Below are 20,563 nucleotides of genomic sequence, written 5' to 3'. Positions count from 1 at the left end.
GTTAACACAACTGAGTGGAAGAACGTATAAAGAATAAAAGAATGGGCATATTTTAGTGTAAATTCAGGTTTTTAAAAAAAGTGTAACTCAACATTTGGCAGCGATTTTAGATCCGCTGCTATATCTTAACAGAATAATTCAACGGATAGCATTTTGCAGCGGTTGTTAACCGCTGCCATCTCCAAGCAATCATATTTTTACGATTTTGTAGCGGAAAGAATCGCTGCAAAACTATACCGCAGCAAAATACCATTTAGCAGCAATTGTTCCAATGATTGCTTTTAGCCGCATGCTATCTTTTAGCGAATATTTCAACCGCTGCTATCCGTTTGACAGCAGTTAAAAATCGCTGTTAATCTTTACCATAACCGCTCCTATTTGCCGGATATGATGTAGTGTCAGCGCACTCATTATCACATCAAGGAGCCACAAGGAAATCATTGCAACCTGCTGTCGCCTCTTCTACCGCAAATAATAATATAGATTCTTCCAAGGGCCACAAATCATTCGTGGAGGATTTTGTATGTAGTTGATTTGGATTATTGAAGTATAATATAAAAATATAATAATTAATTTTAGTGTATAAATAACATATTTTTTTATATCGTATGATACAAAAAAGTGAAATTGTTACCCTATAGAGGCTCACAAAAGCTAGGTTAGCGTTCTCCTTTAATTTGTGCAATCTTTAACCATTGTTATTAGCATCACCTTGGCCACTGGTAAATTGTTATAACGATTAACTAAGTACTTTTCTTAATAATAATACTTTGGCCGATTAAGGATATAGTGTAGATGCAAAGAAATCTACCCAAATTAAAACAAGGCAACTATAAAATTTTCCTTGTATGTATATCCTCAAGTAATAAGGATAACGAATTAGGGAAATTTCGGTGAAACACAGTTCCCCTAATAGTATTACACGTTTCCATGGGGGCCAGCAATAGTTAGATTAAAGATTTTGTATATTACTACGCACGAGACGCACATGGATAAATTAGTAGCATTAATATAATAATATATATAGTTCCCCTATTTGTTTGGACCACACAATATACAATGCGAATAGGCGTGTATTCAAATCTGACTGTATATCATAAGTTCATAATCAAATCTCACCCTTGACAGTTGACACATAGACATATAATTGGCAAAAAAGATAACAAGCAAAGTTAAACAGCGAAGCAATGACTCAATCAAACCATCACCTTTTTCTTAGACGGAACGAATATTCTTTCGTTTCTAAGTTCTAACAACTAATTTTCCCTATAAAATCACCCTTTCATTTCTCTTTTTTCTTAGTTAAAAGCTTAACCATATTAAAACATGCAACTTCCTTCCATTCACAACAATCTCGAAACTGCAATAATCTCTCTGCAAAAGAAAAACCCTAATTACGTTTTCACAAATTCCATTTACTCCTTCTGCAAATGGGGTGTTCTCGTTATCGCATTCCTCGCCACCTTCCGCACCATCACCAACATTCTCATCATCAGGTTCAGCCAAACCGCTCCTTCTCTCTCCTCCATCCTCGATGACGATGACTTTAGTGACATTGACGAAGACGATGTCGTTTCTGTATCCTCGTCTAATTCCGATCCCGAAGATGAAAGCGAAGAAGACACAGCTAAACACAGAGATGGAGAATATTTCCGTGTTAGAGGCACAAGCAACGATGACGGAGGATTCTTGCGCCGGCGAAGCATCGGCGACCTCTTCTCGCTTGCGGAAATCGCCAACAGCAAGAGCGTTGTGAAGCTATGGGACACCATAGGATTAGGGCTGAGGTTAGGTTTTGATAATTCTGATTGCTCAGACGACGAATCTGTTTACGATCACAATGAGGAACCGGGAACCTGCTCCGTTGCCTCCGGCAACCCTCCGGCTCCGGTGATGTCTTGCGCATCAGCATCGCCCGCGGTCGTGGTTTTAGGTGGAGAGAGCGCATCGGGGAATTTGGCAGTGAGGCTTTGGGACAGCAGGATCCGGAAACGATCGCCGGCGGTGGTTGCAGAGTGGGGGCCTACATCCGACGGGGTTGATAAGGCTTACGTCAGAGATGACGGTCGTTACGTGTTGAGAGTTGGTGACATAAGGAACGTCAAGTTGCCGTTAGCGAACGTCAAAGCATCCTACATAGATAATACGTGGTGGCCTAACTCCTTCCACCTTCTTCTTCCTCCAATTTAATAAATAATAAACTAATAATGGAAAATTATGAAAAAATATATTATTATTCTTTAGAATTTGTAAATTATGAGTAAGTCACTGTAAATTATGAATACGTGCAATAAATTAGAAAAGTAGGTTATAATATGTTCGTGTAAGTCTTTATTTGACCCTGGAAATTTTCCCTTTATGATTACTATTATAATAAAAAAGTTAAATATTAAATACAAAAAGTTCATATTAAGTCAGTCATTAAATATTATATAAAGAATATGCATTTATTTTATACATTTTTTAGTAAATAATTAGTTACTATCAAAACAATTTTTTATGAAATATTTTATATATCCCTGGCATAATTGCTAATTTGTGTTTATCTCAATATATAATTAATGATTGTTACTAGTAATCCATTTATACAAACAATTTAATAAATAAGAATAATAAAAAATTAAACGTTATTTATAAAAATAAGTCGAGTTAAATTTATATAATACATGAAGGGAAAATATGCATATATCTAGGTGCATCTAAAAAAGATTTCCGCAAAGCTTTATTAGCAGGGAATTGGGATATTTGCGCCCCACTCACTCACACATGCATTCGTCTCTTCTAAATTTAGAAAGCCTTGCTGGTGAACGCAAAAACTAATTCATTGCGTTTTGAAAAATATGGATGTATATTGATATGCTAGTATGTATGAGTGAGAAGCAAAAAAGCATTATTGTTTGTCCCTTCAGCTTCGTGTATAATGGAGCAAAATGCTTGCCTTCATAAGTTACAACACAAATTACGGGGGTGAACTTTTCTCTAACCATGACATATAACCTCCTGCCTCAGCAGATCTTATTGATATTCTTATCTTGTATTTTAACATTGTTTTTACAAAAATATTTGAAAATAATATAAATTAGTTTAAATTAGTCCAAAATTACTCTATTTTGTATTAATTAATGAACAATATTGCATGGCCAATAAATATTATTATTTTTTATCAATAATAATTTGTATTTATATTTATCAGAGTTTTACACACATAAATCAATATAATTTATATCTAAATATTAAAAATAATTTAATATCTTTACTAACCAAATAATAACAAAAAATATTAAAAATTATTCATCTCTAAAAATTTCTCTTAATTAATTACTATTTATATGAGTAAAGACCTAATTCTGCGGTCTTTGTCCATTTTCAGAAAAGATAACGCGATCTCTGTTAAAAAAATAGACACTTCAGTTCTCAACCTTTTTATTTTGGGACAATACAATTCTTTTCTGTTAAAAAATTTGATAAATAATAATAAAAATTAATTTTGTGGGGGTTGTAAACCTCCACAAATTCTTTTCAACAATATAACCAATTACTACCGCGACTACTATATCACTACCTTCTTCATCCTCGTTATTATCACTCATACCTCTATTATTTTTATTGCTTTATCATCATCATTATTATCTCTTCTACCGTCATCATCACCAATATAAATATTATCAACATTAAAGTTCTCTTCTTTTATTTCTTATTCGATGTTTTTTTTCCTTTAAAATGTATTTGTACTACAATTGCTTTAATTTTTTTTGGGGCATCATTTTTGTCAATAGTTTTTTTTCATTTAACCACCATTAATAAAAGAAAATTTCAAAAACAAACTTATTAATAGTTTGTAAAAATTTAAAACCCCATAAAATACAAATAAAATTCCACAAAACTAATTTTTGTTATTATTTAACGGATTTTTTAACAGAAAAATAATCTTCTATTATTCCAAAATAAAAAAAATTAAAAATAAAAATATCATTTTTTTTACAGAAATTACTTTATCTTTTGTAAAAATAGACAATAACCGAATTGAATGTTTAGTCCTACTTATATAAATCGTGTTCACACTTAGATATATGTTGGTTTAATTTGTATTTCCTCAAACGAATACACGGATATACATTATTAAAAGTTGTGATCTGAGACGCTAAATACATACATTTGTGATATTGGAAGGAGTGATTTATACATGATTGATGGTTGATAGAGTAAATTAATTAGACATTTTGCCATCTTGTAAGGCACAACTCAATCTGGTTAACATTTTCTTTTAGCAAACAAAATTAGGAATTATATATTCTTTTAATTTTTCTGTTGAGCATAGTTTTAAAACTTTACTACCCTAATTTATTCTTCTTGAAATTCGTGTAAGTTATTTATTCTCCACTTTCGGAAGGAGGGATTGTTTGACTTGGATGAATATTGGTTGTATTGAATTTGACTCTAAATTCAGAAAACGATATTTCCTTCTTGGTAGCTTCCTTAATCAATATTTGAATCATATGTTTCTTTCATTATTTAGAAAGATCATTAATTGGCGGTTCAATATATTAACTCAAAGGAATGGACTAGTGAGTGGAGTCAATAATAGGGGCCCTATTCTCTCTTTGTACTTATCCTACAATAATCAAATGTTAAATATTACTATTAATATGTAAATAATTGTAAGCATCAAGTTATAGATTTTTCAACTATTAGCAAGGAGTTGACTTTCGCTTTATTTAGTAGGTACAGCTCTGTAATGGATTTGAAATCAGACAGCTCAAGGACATACATGTTGACAAATATGCCAAACCAGACCTGTCGGTGATCCAAGCTATGAAATTAAACTTGTTTCCATTAATGTGTTTACTTTGAATTTGACTAACTTAAATAATGCTTGAATTCATATATAGAATAAAAGACTCATTAGTTATGAACAACTGAACTGATGAAAATGGGAATTGCTGAAGTAAACTTAATTAATGATAACTTTGTTTTAGATAACAAGATTACAAATTGACAACTTTTATACATGGTACGTAATTAATGAGAAACAAACATGGTAACATAACAATACAAGAGGGAAAGTCAAATTATTACATCAAATTGATCAAGTTTAATTTTCTTGTTTATGTCCAGAAAGAATGAATTAAATATCCTAATTCACATTATTATTTTGGTCATCCCTGGTGGCATATGCCTGAACAACTCCAAAAGCACAACTAATATAACCAAATCTACAAAGAAAAAAGAAGAAGAAGCAAAATTAAAATATTCACTAGCTAGAAGAAGCTATATATGATGGAATCAAGTGACTTAACAAGAACAAGTAAAGTAGCCAAACTCATGAGCTGGTGTGGTATCAATATTCAGGAAGTTCCTTGATGAATTCGAGGCCTGAAGGAGATATCAAATTACCCAAAATCCCATAAGGTGATGAATCGGAATGTTTAAAGAGTAGCGATCTTGATGAACAGAAGATATCTGATGAAGAATTTGGAGTGAAGAGTGGCATATCAGCAAAATTCATGAGACTAGTAGTATTGGGACTATACTGATGAATACTTGCACCCGGTTTCTTATTATCACCATAATCATCATCATTATCTTCATGAATAATATCATTATCCCTCCTAAGAGCTGAGCTAGTTTCATTCATCTGCTGCTGCTTGATGCCGCTGCTGTTGTTGGAAACATCTGACAAAGACGACCCAAAATTCTCAGAGGCCTCATTATTGGAATTTGATGATGACATGCCAGTGAGTCTCTGAACAAGAGCCATGAAATCCTGGGCCTTGGTGTGGATAATCTTTGGTGAGACTGTGTATATGATGATTGGTTTTCTCTGCTCTGAAGAAGGCTTCTGAATCAAATGGGAATCCTTGTTGATCATCAAGGGAGAAGGCCGTGGGCCATTGATCACTGCCTTCTTTGTCGTTGTCTTCTTCTCTTCCTGAAAGCCATGGAAGAACCTTGAATCACGCCTCATCTTGGATTGTAATTAATGTTTGATGTGATGATTATTAATGGTACGGTAAATGGGGAAGAGGTTCAACTTCTTATATATGTACTCACACGTTAAAGGAGAAAGCTTTTTAGCCAACTATTCTGACCGTTGACACTTTAACAATTAACTACTTGTCAATATTAAATACAGATACATATAATTATAATCCCTTAGCTTGCTTCCTCCGTTATTATTTTATTATGCTAGTTTCTTTAATTTCTTTGAAACTTGCATGTGTGAAAACATTAGATTTACTAGCGTCATGAAAGAAAATTAAAGTGGCCAAGAAGATACGTGCAACACAAGAAAAATAGAAAAGGATAAAATCGATGATGAAGATTGTATTAAATTTCCAATTAAGTTGGTGTTTTTATATTGCTATAAACAATAGTAGTAACTTTTAGCCTCCTTTGTCGTACCTAGCTATAAGCCGCCTTGCAATAATACTACAGAGAGTGGATCCTCTTTAATAAAGAAAAAATTGGATGGTGTCAATTGTGATCTTTAATCTTTTATTATTTTTTCTCTCATATTTAATTTTAATCCCACTTATAAAATTAATGGTGAGAGATCACACTTCATTTCCTCAAGTGATAAAAAAATTGGAGAGGATCTATTTTCTACTAGACACGGCGCAAAACTTTGCATTTTTTTAGTAAAGTATCGTTTTTGTTTAAATCGTCCTATTTGTATCCATAACGTTTATAAAAGTGATTCAATATTATCCTGCCATCAATTACACATCATGAGCGCTTTAATTTGAGTTTTAAAAATCTCTTCTTGAAGTTAGAATACAAATGTCTATGATAGAATCGATAATCTACTCCGAAAAATAGCTCATCAAATGTTGAAACTAATTCCTACAACATTTACATAAATCACTTTTTTAGGGACATAATTGAATCTAAACACAAACAGTGAGTATAATATTAAAATCGAATACATCCAAGTGAGACCTAATTGAGAATGAATACATCCAAGTAAGAATAATTAAAAAATATAATCTGATTTCTTAGTATAATTGATAGTAGGATAACATTGAATCACTTTTATAAACGTTAAGGATACAAATAGGACGATTTAAACGTCAGGGACACAAATAAGACTTATCCCAAACGTTGAGGACAAAAACGATACTTTACCTTTTTTTTAAGCATTTTGTCTATTATTAACTGAATCTTAGTTATTTGTATAAAATAAGTATTAAAATATAAAATAATGTATGTGTAACAATGATTTATTGATAATTTTTAGTCTCTAGATAATATTTTTTCAAAACTATATATTCTCTTTCTGTTCTATTATAATATTAGAAATTAGTAGTACTCCTATCTATATATAGAATAGAATGCAGCACTTAATTATTTACTTTCTTTGTATAAAATAGAATGCGGCTGACACGGTACGTATTTGTGAATTATATAATTAAATCAAATCATGACAACATGGCATTTACAAATTACAAGTATGCAGGTGGGTGGGTTAAATTACTTTATTTATTTAACGCTAACTGCGTACGTGCAGCAATAACCTCCATGGATGAATTCAAGTTGAGCTTTGACTCTGAATTATTAATGTGCTAGGCTGCTAGCCAATGTCATCTTAAAAGTCAAATTCCGAGATCCCTAATTTTCTAATTTCTATATAGTTATAAAAAATGTTTGTAGGCGCAAATACACATACATTTCGTTACTTATAAATTGAAGGGCAGAAATGCTGGGGTCAATAATTGACAAAAAAATATTTAAAAAAAAAAAAGGAAGATAGAAACTATAATAACCGATGATATACAGTTGCAAATAATGTTGAATTTCCGCAGGGATGCAAGAGGCAAGAAAGCAGCTTTGAAAAAAATAAACCTTTGTTGCTGCGTTGACTGCTTGGGTGGTTGGTTCTGGCGACGAGCGTATATATCATATCCACCAACTGCAGGTTTTCTTCTTAATTACTTAATTGCTTGCTTAGCCTTTTAGCTTAATCTCATATTTTTGGTCAATCTTTAATTAATTAATATTTGTTTTAGTTCACACTTCTCACTATTTCAACAAGTATACTGTATTGAATTGCCATGTTGACATAACAATATAACATCTACGAACTGGTATGTTATATATCAGAACTTTGCTAAGTAGACAATGATTTTTATGAATAATATGAACAATAGGTTCTAAAATTGGTCCAATAAAATAAAAATATATTATATTTCTAAATTATTCACCTAAATCTTAATATGAAGATAACCATCTGCATATCTAGTAAATTAAACATCTGATATATTCATTGTTTAGTATTTTCATTGTCTACTTATACTTTTCCATATATATATTATACTACGTACGTACATACGTTTCTTCGTCTTGATGTCAACCAAGAGAATTATATTGAATTTAATGACCCCAAGTTATGTAATTGAAATAGAAGAATGTTCAAGAATCAGCCAAATTTATTATTTTTTGTTATTATTTTTAGTTATTAATTTATTTTTTTTAAATTTAATAATTTAATAATATATTTTTAATTTATATTTATAAATATTGATAGCTAATTACTAACTAAAAAAATAAATTCTATTGGCCTCTAACATTTTTTCATTGAGATATTTGAGGCAAAAATCATAAATACTTCTTTTTATATAATAATTACATATTGAACTCTTGTTGATGTTATGCATGACACCAGCCTTAATTTTATGAAACGTATGTGCTAAAATACTTTCAGTACGACCTTTACTTAATTTATTAGATTATTAGATTAGTCTCGCGTAATTTAATAAAATTTTGTGAAAGCTAAACCCCTTTTTTGAATTGGAAAGTCGTTATTTTTGGTCATGGACTTGGAAAGTTAAAACTGTACGGCCTGTTTACGGTCCAGCTAATTTTCAGAAGCCTAATAAAAAAGAAAATAATCGAAGGCAGCATTTTTGTTATTGGGCTCATGTTACTTTTGCAGTGGTCCAACTAGTCATTGGGGTCTTCAGTTATGGCTCGGCCCAAAAGTATTATTAAATGATAAGATGTAACATGTCCAAAAACGGTGAGAAGAAGTAAGAATGACTCCATACACTACAATAAACACTTTCATTTCATTATTTATACAACCAATTTAAAGGAAAAAATTTCGTATACTAAAGCTGTTTTACGTTATTGTTTTGTATAAAAATTATTCTAAGTAGTACTTTTCTACTTTTAACCTATATATATTGTTTTTTATAGAGTTCGGCCATTTCTCCTAAGGTCTGACATGGCATGAAACATCTATGTCTGCCACCAACTAGCCGAAGCTACTAACGAACAAAATTGATCCTTCCAGAAAATAATTTAAAATTCATTCGGCGTGTCTTCTTCAATATCATATGTAGGGAGAAGTTAGTTAGCATATTATCGAGTATCAACTATATAGCAGGTGTGGCGTATATTGGGAGAATTTCGTCTCAAACATCATAAATATTAGGTAATCAATATATTTTTTGTTGTTGTTATTTTTACTTTATATTTAAACCAACACTAATCAACTCTTATTCGTTTTAATTAAAAGCATTTACACCTAACATTTTTCTTATTTTATTTCAAATTGTAACATATTATAACATTATGATAAGACAACTCTAACCATGTGGCTTTTAAAGTTAAAATGGAAACATAGAGAGGTGATATATGAAAAAAAAAAAAATACTAAGGGTAGATAGAATTTATTGTTTTTAGCTAACAGTTAGTCAACAATGTTTAAAACTATGAACTAAAAGGGTAATATTAGGGAGACAAAAAAAAAAACAGCCAAAACTTGCCTTATTTAGCATTCATTAATTGTCGCAATTATTAATGAATGCTAAATAAGGCAAGTTATGGCTGTTTTTTACTGATTTTCTTTGGTTACCAAATATTTTCGGAACTAAAAATATACTGTTTAATTAATAGACTAAAAATATTAGACTAATGGCTAAAAATACTGACAAAAAATAATAAATTCTAGAATTAATAGTTAAATTAGTCATGAAAAATGGGATATTCTTTAAATTTGTCTCTGAAATATTTTTTCAATCAAATTGATCCTTCAAAAATTATAAATTAATCATATTTGTCTTTCTTCATTAATGATTTTTGTCAACGATGACGTAGAATATTTACCAATAACATACATGATATAAAACATATCCAATTAGACACTGACCAAATATATTTATGAAAACCTATCAATTTAAGTCATATTGAAAATATAGTTATGTAATTGAAAAAAGTATACTAAATTAATAAATTTTCATAAATATATCTAGTAAATGTCCAATTATACATGTCAAATACGATGTATATTATCAATTAACATATCGTATTATCAATTGTTGACGAAATTTGTTAATAGAATCACTAAAAAACAAATATGATCAATTCATAATTTTTTAAAGATTAATTTGATTAAAAAATATTTTAGCAACAAATTTAAAAAATATTCTATCTTTCAAAATCAATTTAACTATTAACTCATAAATTCTACGTGCCTTTAGCTTTTCTCATAAAAAAAAAATGCTAAAGTAGATCAAAAGAATAAGGCAGCATTTGCATTATTGGCACCTCTTAACAAGAAGAGAGAGTTTAAAACGTGGTTATTTTATAGTATAAGAACAAATTAGAAGGAAGTTAAGTGTATAAAAGTGATGATATTGTGATGGATGGTGAAGCAAACACGGCATTCTATGAAGAAGTAGTGCTCCAAAATCCAGAGAGAACGATGGAAATGGCATGCCCCCCACAGCCCCATAAGTCCACAAGCATAAAAAAAAAATATTAGGGGGTGTGATAGGATCATGCGCAAGAGAAGCCGCACGCGCACTCTCTCCCTACTCTCCCTGACACAATTGCCCATCATGTGTTGCTTCTTCTGAGTCCAAATATATATAAAATAATATTCCTGTTTGGTGCACTTGGCCCATTAAGCTCAACACAGAACACACAGAGGCCAGGCCAGGGGGCAGGGCCACTCTCTCTTTTCGAAGCATTTCTTTTTTGTCCTTTTATTCCTTGGATCTCCCATCCCCACTCTTTTTGCCATTGATTTATTGTTTGCTTTATCAATACTTAATTCTTCAAGGTAACATTCTTAGAAGGACAGCCTCATTAAAACCAGCATGTTCACTTCCAACCAGGACTGACACGGACATTATATCACATACTACATACTTCCACTCCACATCATATCATAATATTCTATTTAATTTCCTTCTTTTTCTCACATATATTAAGTTGCCAATTTACTACATATACTTCTTCTTTGAATCTCATCTCAATTGATTCTGCCAATTAACAAATGGGTGTGTGATCATTAATTTTATCATAATAATTGACATATATTTAGAGTGGTTTGCTTAATTAAGGATTAATAAGTAATAATTAAGTCCTTTTGTGAGTGTGTTTCACTATAATTAAAATGAGTGCATATAGAGAACCAGCTAGGAAGAAGCTCATGCCAATATGTCGCCAGCCATTCAGATGCTGCAAATTGCAATATTGCCACTACATGCTCTGGTTTCATGTCTCGTTACTTTGACTAATATCATATAAAATTCTTTGGATTGTGCTACATTTCTTGTAATATTTCGCCAAGTTACAACTATAACTTTGTTTTATAAGTAGCATAATCATTTAAGTAAAATTGTACATTAAGATAAACTACTAAAATCAGTCACAATATATTTATATATTTTATATATATGTTATTTAATTCATTTAAATATATATTTTGTATTTCAATATAATTATAATTTTAATGATTAATTTTAGTATACATTTAATATAGTTGTAATTTGAGATCTATTAGTTCAAAAACTTTTTCTTCACTTGTTGTATGATTGAGTTCTCCAATAGCAATGCCACCCGTTTACTTTGAGATATATAAATTTGTTTGAGTGAATTTTTATTAAAAAAAATTTAAGTGATTTTTTTTATTTTTTTAAAAATTTATAAATAATTTTATATTTAAATATTTTATATAAAAATATTTTTTATTTAATAATTATATTTGAATATATAATAATATAAAAATATTTTTTTATTTATTAAATTAAAAATATTTTTGTAAATAAAAAATATTTTTAAAAAAATATAAATTATAATTTTTTAATATATATTTTTATTTTTTAATATTTTTACTTTTATTATTAAAATTTTATTAAACACATTAAAAAGTATTTTTTTTAATAATTTAATAGTACCTAAATAAGTTCGTAATCTAAAAATAAATGAAAGTAATCTTTTAGGTTAAAATATTCAACTAAACAAAGTAATCACGGCTAACTAACAAATTTCCTTATTATAAAGAGATTTCGAAAAATCTTTTAACAATAAGTTCTATTAGATAGATAATGGGGTGTGAACAAGGTGAATATTAAGTTGTATTTTAGGTCTATTAAAACAAAATATATTATACTATATTTATCCATCACAATTCTAATTTCTCATCTTCTACCTTTCTCTCTTTTTATCGAGCTGCTTCACTCCCCTTTTCTATCGCACCGTCACCAATGCATCTCACCGTCGCCGCCATCGTCTGAAGAAGCAAAGCACTGCACCGTCACGACACCTTCTTCTTCCCTGCACTGCGCCTCCTGGACTCCTTGCAACCGACACCGCCGCTGCACCTTTTTCTTCCGTGTGTCGCGCCCCCGCTCCTCTCCCATGCGTTGCGCTGCCCTGTTCTCCGATCCCGCTGTCGCTGCGCGCCTTCTTCTTCCTTATGTGACGTTGCACCGTCGCCGAGCCAAAGACTTTGTTCCGCCGCTACTCCAACGTTGCACTTCTATCCTTGCTTCCACGCCGTTGCATCGTGTTTTCGTCACTTCTATCGCTCTTCGTTCACCCAAATAGTATGACATAAATAATATCCACAATTAACATCTTGCGGAGTATGTGCATATAGAATCAAGCAAATAAAGTAAAATACTAATGATATACTCAAATAAACATCCACTTTAGAATGAAAAAGAATCATTCGCATATATAATAAAATGAACATCCGACTTAGTTGATAAAAAATAAGTAACGAGACAGTAACTGCGAAAAACACTGGAATTGTGATACAGTAGTGGTGGTAGTGGTGCAGAATTGCAAAAAAACGGTAATGATTCAAAAATAAAAAAGATTTAAAATTATAATTAAACCTAATTAATTCAAAATTAAATTTTTAAAATTAAAATTAATTTTTATTTTTTAACTTATTATATATGTTGTTTAAAAAAAGTGTTGTCCTCCTTACTTTCTCTTTTAAGAGTTTCACATCCTCTCCTAAGATGTATATGTGTACATAAAAGTTATTATTATTGGTCCGAATATAGAATAGTGAAGTCGCGCTAGATTGCTTGTAATCTTCCGCCAAATTGCAACAATATAATACAATTTTTGTAAGATGCATGATAAATTGATAATGATTAATGACGACAATTCTCATATTATTTTGTTTTGTTTATCTTCTTTGGCACATGATAGTATTTCTTTTTAGTTTTTGGGTGCATAGGAGACCTTATTCTAATTAGTGCCAATAATAACCTGAAGCAAGGTTACTTCAAGAAAAAGGAAATTGGGGGAGAAACATCATCAAGATTTTGGTTAAAAACATTCAACTATAGTGACCATCCAGTAGCAGTCACTATAATCATTGTACTACAAGACATTCTCTCATTAAAAATGTTTAGTGTTAATAATTTCATACTAGTCGGAACACACATTTTTTTAAGTTATCGATCCATAACTAAGGAGTATACAATTTATCCTTTAGCGTGCGGAATGTGATAATGGCATATTCTTTAATTCCCCTGTGCCATTCAATGCCATTAACTAAGATCATGTTTGACTCCAAATGTGATGATGTATTTGATGTCAAGGTACATGTTTCTTTAATTTTATTATTGAAGCCTATAATTGATTCTAAATATTTCATAAACTATAAGGAAAAAAAAAGATTTATTTATTACACTTCCAATTGATAGAAAAAAATTGTAACTTGTAACAATTTATGATTAATTAATCAAGAGAATCTAGTACATGTTATGATTAACCTTAATCTTGGACTTTTGGTATCTGAGAAAAGCAGTACTAATCTAGAATTTCCTGGCTTGTCTACATAGCACATGCCCCAATTAATTTTGAACGTTTCCATTATTATTTTCCATTTGAGACCACAAGCTGTAGTTTAGGTAAATTAAAATGATCCATTTGCTTAAAATTAATGGCATGACATACATAAACCCCTTGCTTTGTCATCATCCCACTTATGTTTAAGTGTAAGTGTAACATTAAATAATGGCTTGACAAATTGCCTCCTCATACAGCTAACTAAACTACTTTATGTATGTGCTTCCACCTATGATCCATGTCAGAAAAATTTGGGTTCTTCTAGGACGCGTTTGAATAATAATTATGATGATGCTGATGCAGCCTACTAGGAGAGCTATTCTTAAAAACTGATGCAGAACGTGTAATCATGAAAATACAACCACACTGTTCTACTTAGTTGGACCAAAGAACAAGGGAAACATGCATGCTCTAGGCAACTTTGTGTTTAGTAATAGCAACTAGCACCTAACAAGCTAATTAAGGACTCTTCACTTAAATTTGAAATATCAATTTGCTTATATTATTGCCACTTAAAACTTCATGCTAGCTTAAATCTTTATATATTTCTTTAAATGCATGTTGTGTTTTCGAATCATTATTAGAATACTATTAATTCATTATATTTATTATGAAATAAATAGAAAAATAAATAATAAATGAAGGTTATAGTTATATGTGATATTCTTTTGTTATGTTGAGTATAATGCATCTTGAATGTGTAGTTTGGTGAGAAAAATTTATTATGATGGAAAGAGATGCTTGAACAAAAGTAGAGGAGGGGTCCATCCTGAGTGTGTCATTTCTTGCCACCCTTCCTTTTCGAGAAGAATTGACCACTATTTTCATGGAAAAAAAATTATATTATTTTCATATATTTTTATTTGAAAAATATTTAAAAATTAATAATTTTTATCGATATTAATTAATATTTTGAACTAATATTTTATTTTTATACTATTAGAATTTAAAATTTAGTATTTAGTATTTAAAATTAGTAAAATATTAACAAAAATGATAAATTTTATTAGTCATGTAATATTAATCTATTTATTTTATATTTTTTATAATATAAAAGATAATTTTTTGTTTTTTATTAATTATTTTTAATATTAAAACAAAATATATGTAAAAAAAATAATACATTATAATATTTTCTTTTATCAAAAGAATTTAATTTAAATATACTTTAATATAGGGCGAAACCTCTCACAAAAACAGAGAACAATTGCCCCTCCCAATTTTTTTTATAAATTATATGTAAATTTTAATTTAATCTTCTCTAAAATATTTATTTTATTCTTATTTATATTATAAAATTAAATTTTGGTCTTTTTTTTTTAAATGGAGTCTAGTTCCGCCTCTATTTTAATATACGCATATTTAATTACAAAATATTATATTAATAATAATAATAATAATTTGTAGTTTTTAGTTTTTTTTATATTAATTACGTAAATAATCATCTAAAAAATAAATTAAATAATTATATAAAATGTGGTACAGTGCATTAAAATTAAATTTTAATAAAAAAAATAAAAAGTGATGCGAAAATTGAAGGGGGAAAAAGAACATGCTCCCTTGAAAATGCAGGGGACCCCTTTTCCCCTAAGATAATGAGAGCAAAGAGCATGTATGGGAGTCGGCCCCCACAGGCCCCAAGAGGTACATGGAGAGCTTCGAAAATCTTGCAGGGTGGGGTGGGGGATGAAGATGGATATATATAACACAAAATTAAATTGTGGCATTCATGGGACTTGTGCATTGTTGCTTGCAGCAACTACATGACAACTGCATTGCACTCATAACACTATATACCTATGCGCTCTAGTAGCCTTTAATTCTATGAAAACGAAATGCTACTCTCCTCCCCCTGTGCTTCCAACAAACTCAACCACATCAACATCATCTAAAAGGACACCCTGAAAGAGAACCAACCTCACCACATCACCTCCACTCCAACAGTTAACTACTAGTTTTCTTTCTTCTTTCCATTTTTCCCTTATTTTTTTCATAATACCTTTTTAGACAGCTTCCTTTCAATACGGGGATCGTTAAGTTGTTAAGACAAATAAAACAGAGTTACAATAAAGATATAAATCATAAATATCTGATACTATGGTATATTCAACTTGTTATGCAGACCTCTAAAACCCTAGCAGCATTGCCAACTTTTTGGTTGTTCGGTGACCTATTCACATCTCGATGCCATGAATTGTGAGAATTGATATAAAAAGGTTGTTATTATTATTATTTTCTTCTTTAATTTATGGTTGATGTAACAGCATTTTGCTCCGACCCTATGGGAGATAGTTGAGGACTTTCCTCCTTTGCTACGATTGGCGCACTTGTTGGATAGTTGTTGTGTAACAAGTCAAGCTAAGGTGATAATACTACAAGAGAGGAAAGGAATATCTCATGCTGATTCAGATTGATAATTCATGATATACAAGGAATTATATTATATTAGATTACACAATAAATTATTTCAGGTGGCTTCACGATTTTCACCCGATTCCTGCAGCCTTGGAAAATATTAGTTTAGATTAGATATACTATATGTGAACTTCTTCTATGATAAGATATATATTATTATATGATATTTTATAGCAGTATTATATATCTGTGCTGTTAGTCTGCTGATGGAGGATTGACTAAATAAAAATGCCATGGCCTTCTTCATAATTGCACAAAACCAAAGCGGAATAATTTTGTCAAACAATAATAGAAGGATAATTAATAAAAGAGTTGCATTATGTGTATATTTAGTTGTAGACCCAATTTATGAGACGTTAGTACAACTAGGTATTCTTTAAATATTGTCTTTTATTTAATTTAAAAAATAAATAAAAAATAAATAACTTTTTTTATTTTTTGAATAATTAATATTTAAAAATAGATATTTAAATTAATTAAATAATAATAAATTCTTAAAAAGATTAACCAAAAACTAAATTTAAAAGGATAAGTAGCATTTTTATTTATATAACGATGAATAGAAGGTGATAGTATCCACAATTTATATCTGCCATCTATCTATAGACAACTATTTTTTCTAATCCAAATCATTCTTTCACGGACAAGACAAATATATAGTTAGGAACCTTAGTAGGTTTATTGACAGGGTCCATTTATTAAGATTCTCAATGGCCACGGTAGGATAAATAAAGCTAAGGAAGTCATAAACAAACTTTCAAAAGCTCATAAAATAAGGAAACAAATCGTAGATTTACGTGGTTTAACACTCTCTCAACCAAGTATTCCTTTCATCTAATTAAAAGCGGTTTCTGATATTTATGTTGTCACCGTTGCCGAAGGAAACAACAAACAATTAGTTGAGAAATTTTGAGAGAGCGTAAATGCGAAATGATTACACATAAAGAATAAAACTAAAGGAAGCAGGATTTGTTTCATAGCCAAGACAAATTCATCAGAGTCATTCGCCTCCTGATAAATGATAATGTAGTACATACTCCGTCCTAAAACAAAAGAATTAAATATGAGAAGAAAAAAAAAAGGTGAAAAGGAAAAAGGGAGAAAAGCGCATGGTTGTCCTTTAGTTAATTGGAGGGGAGGAATGAAAAGTGGGGTTGGAGAGAATTTGGGTGTTTGTTGCCTGCCATCCCCAACTCCTAAAACCTTAATCCAGATTCCACAATAAGATTCTCCTCTCATCTTTTGTACCCATTTATTTATTATTGGTTATAAGTTATATGTTGTAATGTTATTACTAGTATATACCAAACACAAATAAATATGTGCCTTACTTGCTGTTAGAAAGTTCCCTATGTTATGTGATTTGCTCATCATTTCAACGTCCACGCCCAATATATGAGTGAGAGAAAACAAACAAACAAGAGTGGGAAACACATGAATAACTTCGACAGCAACAAACATTCGTTCACAGTTTCAGGTTGCAATATTTTCCTTTTAATAATTAACAACAACGCCAGCCAAAGCTCCAGGAGGAAAGGGTGAAAATAAAAAATAAAAAATCTAACGCTAACAAAAATTCTCATCTTTTTTCTGTAGTACTATTATCGATATATTTTTTCTTTTTGTTTTCTTTCTTACATTGTTGCCACGAAAATCAGCCTTGAGTAAAACTGTAGAACCTCACATGAACAGAAACCAAAATTTGGTAGCCAATGGTCACGACCATGGCCATTTCCCATTCCTCCAATCTCCCGAGAGCACAACCTAATTTATCCAAAGTCGCATTTACCCATTTCCATTTTTTTTGTACAATCCCCCCTCCCCCAAACAATTTTGTCAGCTTGTTTTTTCCCCTCTCTTTTTTGGTGGTAAAATAAACACAATGAAATTAAATTAAAAAAAAAAAAGAAAGAGAGTTAGAGTAGTAGCTGGATTTAGCTGGAAGACCTACTCCATCAAGAAGCGCCTCACAATCTTCACGCTTGGTTCCAACACATCCCTCCCCCACACATCGGACCACCTATCTCCGCCGTTGGCGCCGCCGTCACGCCCTGACGTCATGAGCACCCGAAACGCCTCCGTGGCATCTAGCCTCCGTAGGTCCCACCCGGCAGCTTTTAACCGGTGGATCTTTTGTATCTGCCTCTTGGCCAGCTGACACGTGTTATCCTTTATGGCCCTCACGGCTTTCTCGTATGCACCCGCCCGCAGTGAATCGTGGCAACCAGGAGGGTACAATTTAAAAAAGCGGTCGAACTCAGGCACCCCAATGGCTTTTCTCAAACCGGTTCGGCTGGCCGATTCGAGTTCTAAATCGGGCGAGTCGCGGTCGAAGAACTCAGCTAACTCTTCCACCATTCCTGAGTCAAGCATGTCGTCCACTCGCTTCAACAAGTAATCCCTCAACACATTGAACGATATATCCACCCAGAGGAAGCAGCACTCGTACCTCAACTCCGGCGATATCTCAGCGTCCCCATCAAACACGTTCAACTCCGGGTCGAATCGTTCCACCAGAAGTGCGTGGACGAAGGAGTTGGAGCCGCCAACGACTATGGGGAGCTTATTTCGGGAGGTGATATCGGAGATGATTTCTCCGGCGCGTCGGCGGAAGTCGGAGGGGGAGAACTCGCCGTGTGCAGGGGATACGTCGCCGAGGAGGTGGTGAGGGACGCCTTTGCGCTCGTGAATGGGGATCTTGTTGGTTGTGATTTCGAGGCCGTTGTAGACTTGCATTTTGTCAGAGTTGATGAGTTCGGAGAAGGGGAAGGAGAGGGAGGCGAGGTCGAGAGAGAGACGGGATTTGCCTGAGCCGGTGGCACCGACGATGACGACGACCTTGTCCTTGCGGCGGTGGAAGGATGCGTCCATGCGGGAGGAGCGGGGCGTGGTTGTGATGATATTGGGATGGCGGTGGGGTAAGAGTGAGAAGAGGGAGAGTCTCATAGGAAAAGGAGAAAGAGAAAAAGAAAATGAATGGGGTGATGTATGTGCGGTTTGAAGAGAGAAAAAATGCAGAAAGTGCGTGTGTTTGCGTAGACGGTTAGACAGCAGTGAGTAGTGAGTAGTGAGTGAGTGGGTGTTGTGGAATGAATATTTTGGAAGTGGAGGGAGGGGATGGAGCGGGGCGGAAAACACACACTACTACTTACTGCTACACACACTGCATTTGCTTTGTCATTTGACAGATAATAAACATGTACCACCAAATCCAATCATATGATGCCTCTTATTCGCTGCTACAATTTGTTTTTGCACTTTCCAGCTTTTCAATTGCTTCACTCATCCTCTCAGATTGCTCAGGGACTACCAATCACGCCCTATTTAAACACCCCCACTACTGCATGATCAATGTAATGAGTCAAAAATAATACCCTTCAATTACTCTATTTAATTCATTTACACTATTAATTATTTTTTTATTTAATTACACTACAGATTAATTTAAAATTTATATAAATCAAATCTCAAAAATATCTCCTTTCTTATTAATTTATTATATTTACAATTATATAATTTTTATTCCAACTAAAAGTTTGAAATTTCATTCTTACTAACATAGAAACATTTTCCCAAATTGAAATTTTGATTCTTACTAATATTACTTGAGTGGAATGGGATTAGATGTTCCATATGAAATTTTAAATTATATTTATTGATATTTTAAACATTAAATGTATCTCATCCCTCTTTCTATATATTTTTTTACCAAAAATAAGGGAACTCACAAACTGGCGACTTCTTAAATGAGTACGGAAAAATTATGTTATTTGAACTAATCTATCTCATCCCTCTGTATATTGTTAGGAAAAAGTTTGGTAACAAAAAAATTCCAGCCATAATTAGCCAAAACTTTCTATAATATACTTCATTTACATCATTTAATAACAATTTTATTTTTTAGCCCATTCTCTTATCATTCTACTTATCATTCCACTTATCATATTCTTATCAACTCCACTTATTATTAATAATATTAATTATAATATCATATCCCTTACTATTAGATATTCTTATAATCAATACTTAATAATCCTTTTTATAATTT

General features: G+C 31.6%; 3 protein-coding genes across 3 annotated transcripts; 1 reads left to right on the top strand and 2 right to left on the bottom strand.

Annotated features, from left to right (window-relative positions):
• Positions 1 to 1,150: 1,150 nt before the first annotated feature.
• On the top strand, positions 1,151 to 2,314 carry LOC110266982 (uncharacterized). The gene has a single exon (XM_021112094.2). The coding sequence runs from the start codon at positions 1,327 to 1,329 to the stop codon at positions 2,188 to 2,190; it is 864 nt and encodes a 287-aa protein (XP_020967753.1). The 5' UTR covers positions 1,151 to 1,326; the 3' UTR covers positions 2,191 to 2,314.
• A 2,623-nt stretch (positions 2,315 to 4,937) lies between these two features.
• LOC107618696 (uncharacterized) lies at positions 4,938 to 6,074 on the bottom strand. The gene has a single exon (XM_088499792.1). It carries the CDS (start codon positions 5,963 to 5,965, stop codon positions 5,339 to 5,341), a length of 627 nt encoding a protein of 208 aa, XP_088355918.1. The 5' UTR covers positions 5,966 to 6,074; the 3' UTR covers positions 4,938 to 5,338.
• Positions 6,075 to 18,439: 12,365 nt separating this feature from the next.
• On the bottom strand, positions 18,440 to 19,649 carry IPT1 (isopentenyltransferase 1). The gene has a single exon (XM_016318973.3). It carries the CDS (start codon positions 19,459 to 19,461, stop codon positions 18,463 to 18,465), a length of 999 nt encoding a protein of 332 aa, XP_016174459.2. The 5' UTR covers positions 19,462 to 19,649; the 3' UTR covers positions 18,440 to 18,462.
• Between the last annotated feature and the right edge of the window lie 914 nt (positions 19,650 to 20,563).

Source organism: Arachis ipaensis, chromosome B9 (assembly GCF_059453495.1).
Source record: "Arachis ipaensis isolate K30076 ecotype BB chromosome B9, ASM5945349v1, whole genome shotgun sequence".
Taxonomy (NCBI): domain Eukaryota; kingdom Viridiplantae; phylum Streptophyta; class Magnoliopsida; order Fabales; family Fabaceae; genus Arachis; species Arachis ipaensis.
This window is presented reverse-complemented; position numbering and strand designations above follow the sequence as displayed.

What these genes read in the sequence shown, in the direction of transcription:
- LOC107618696 (XM_088499792.1), bottom strand. Translation starts at nt 5,965, where the DNA reads ATGAGGCGTGATTCAAGGTTCTTCCATGGCTTTCAGGAAGAGAAGAAG.
- LOC110266982 (XM_021112094.2), top strand. Translation starts at nt 1,327, where the DNA reads ATGCAACTTCCTTCCATTCACAACAATCTCGAAACTGCAATAATCTCT.
- IPT1 (XM_016318973.3), bottom strand. Translation starts at nt 19,461, where the DNA reads ATGAGACTCTCCCTCTTCTCACTCTTACCCCACCGCCATCCCAATATC.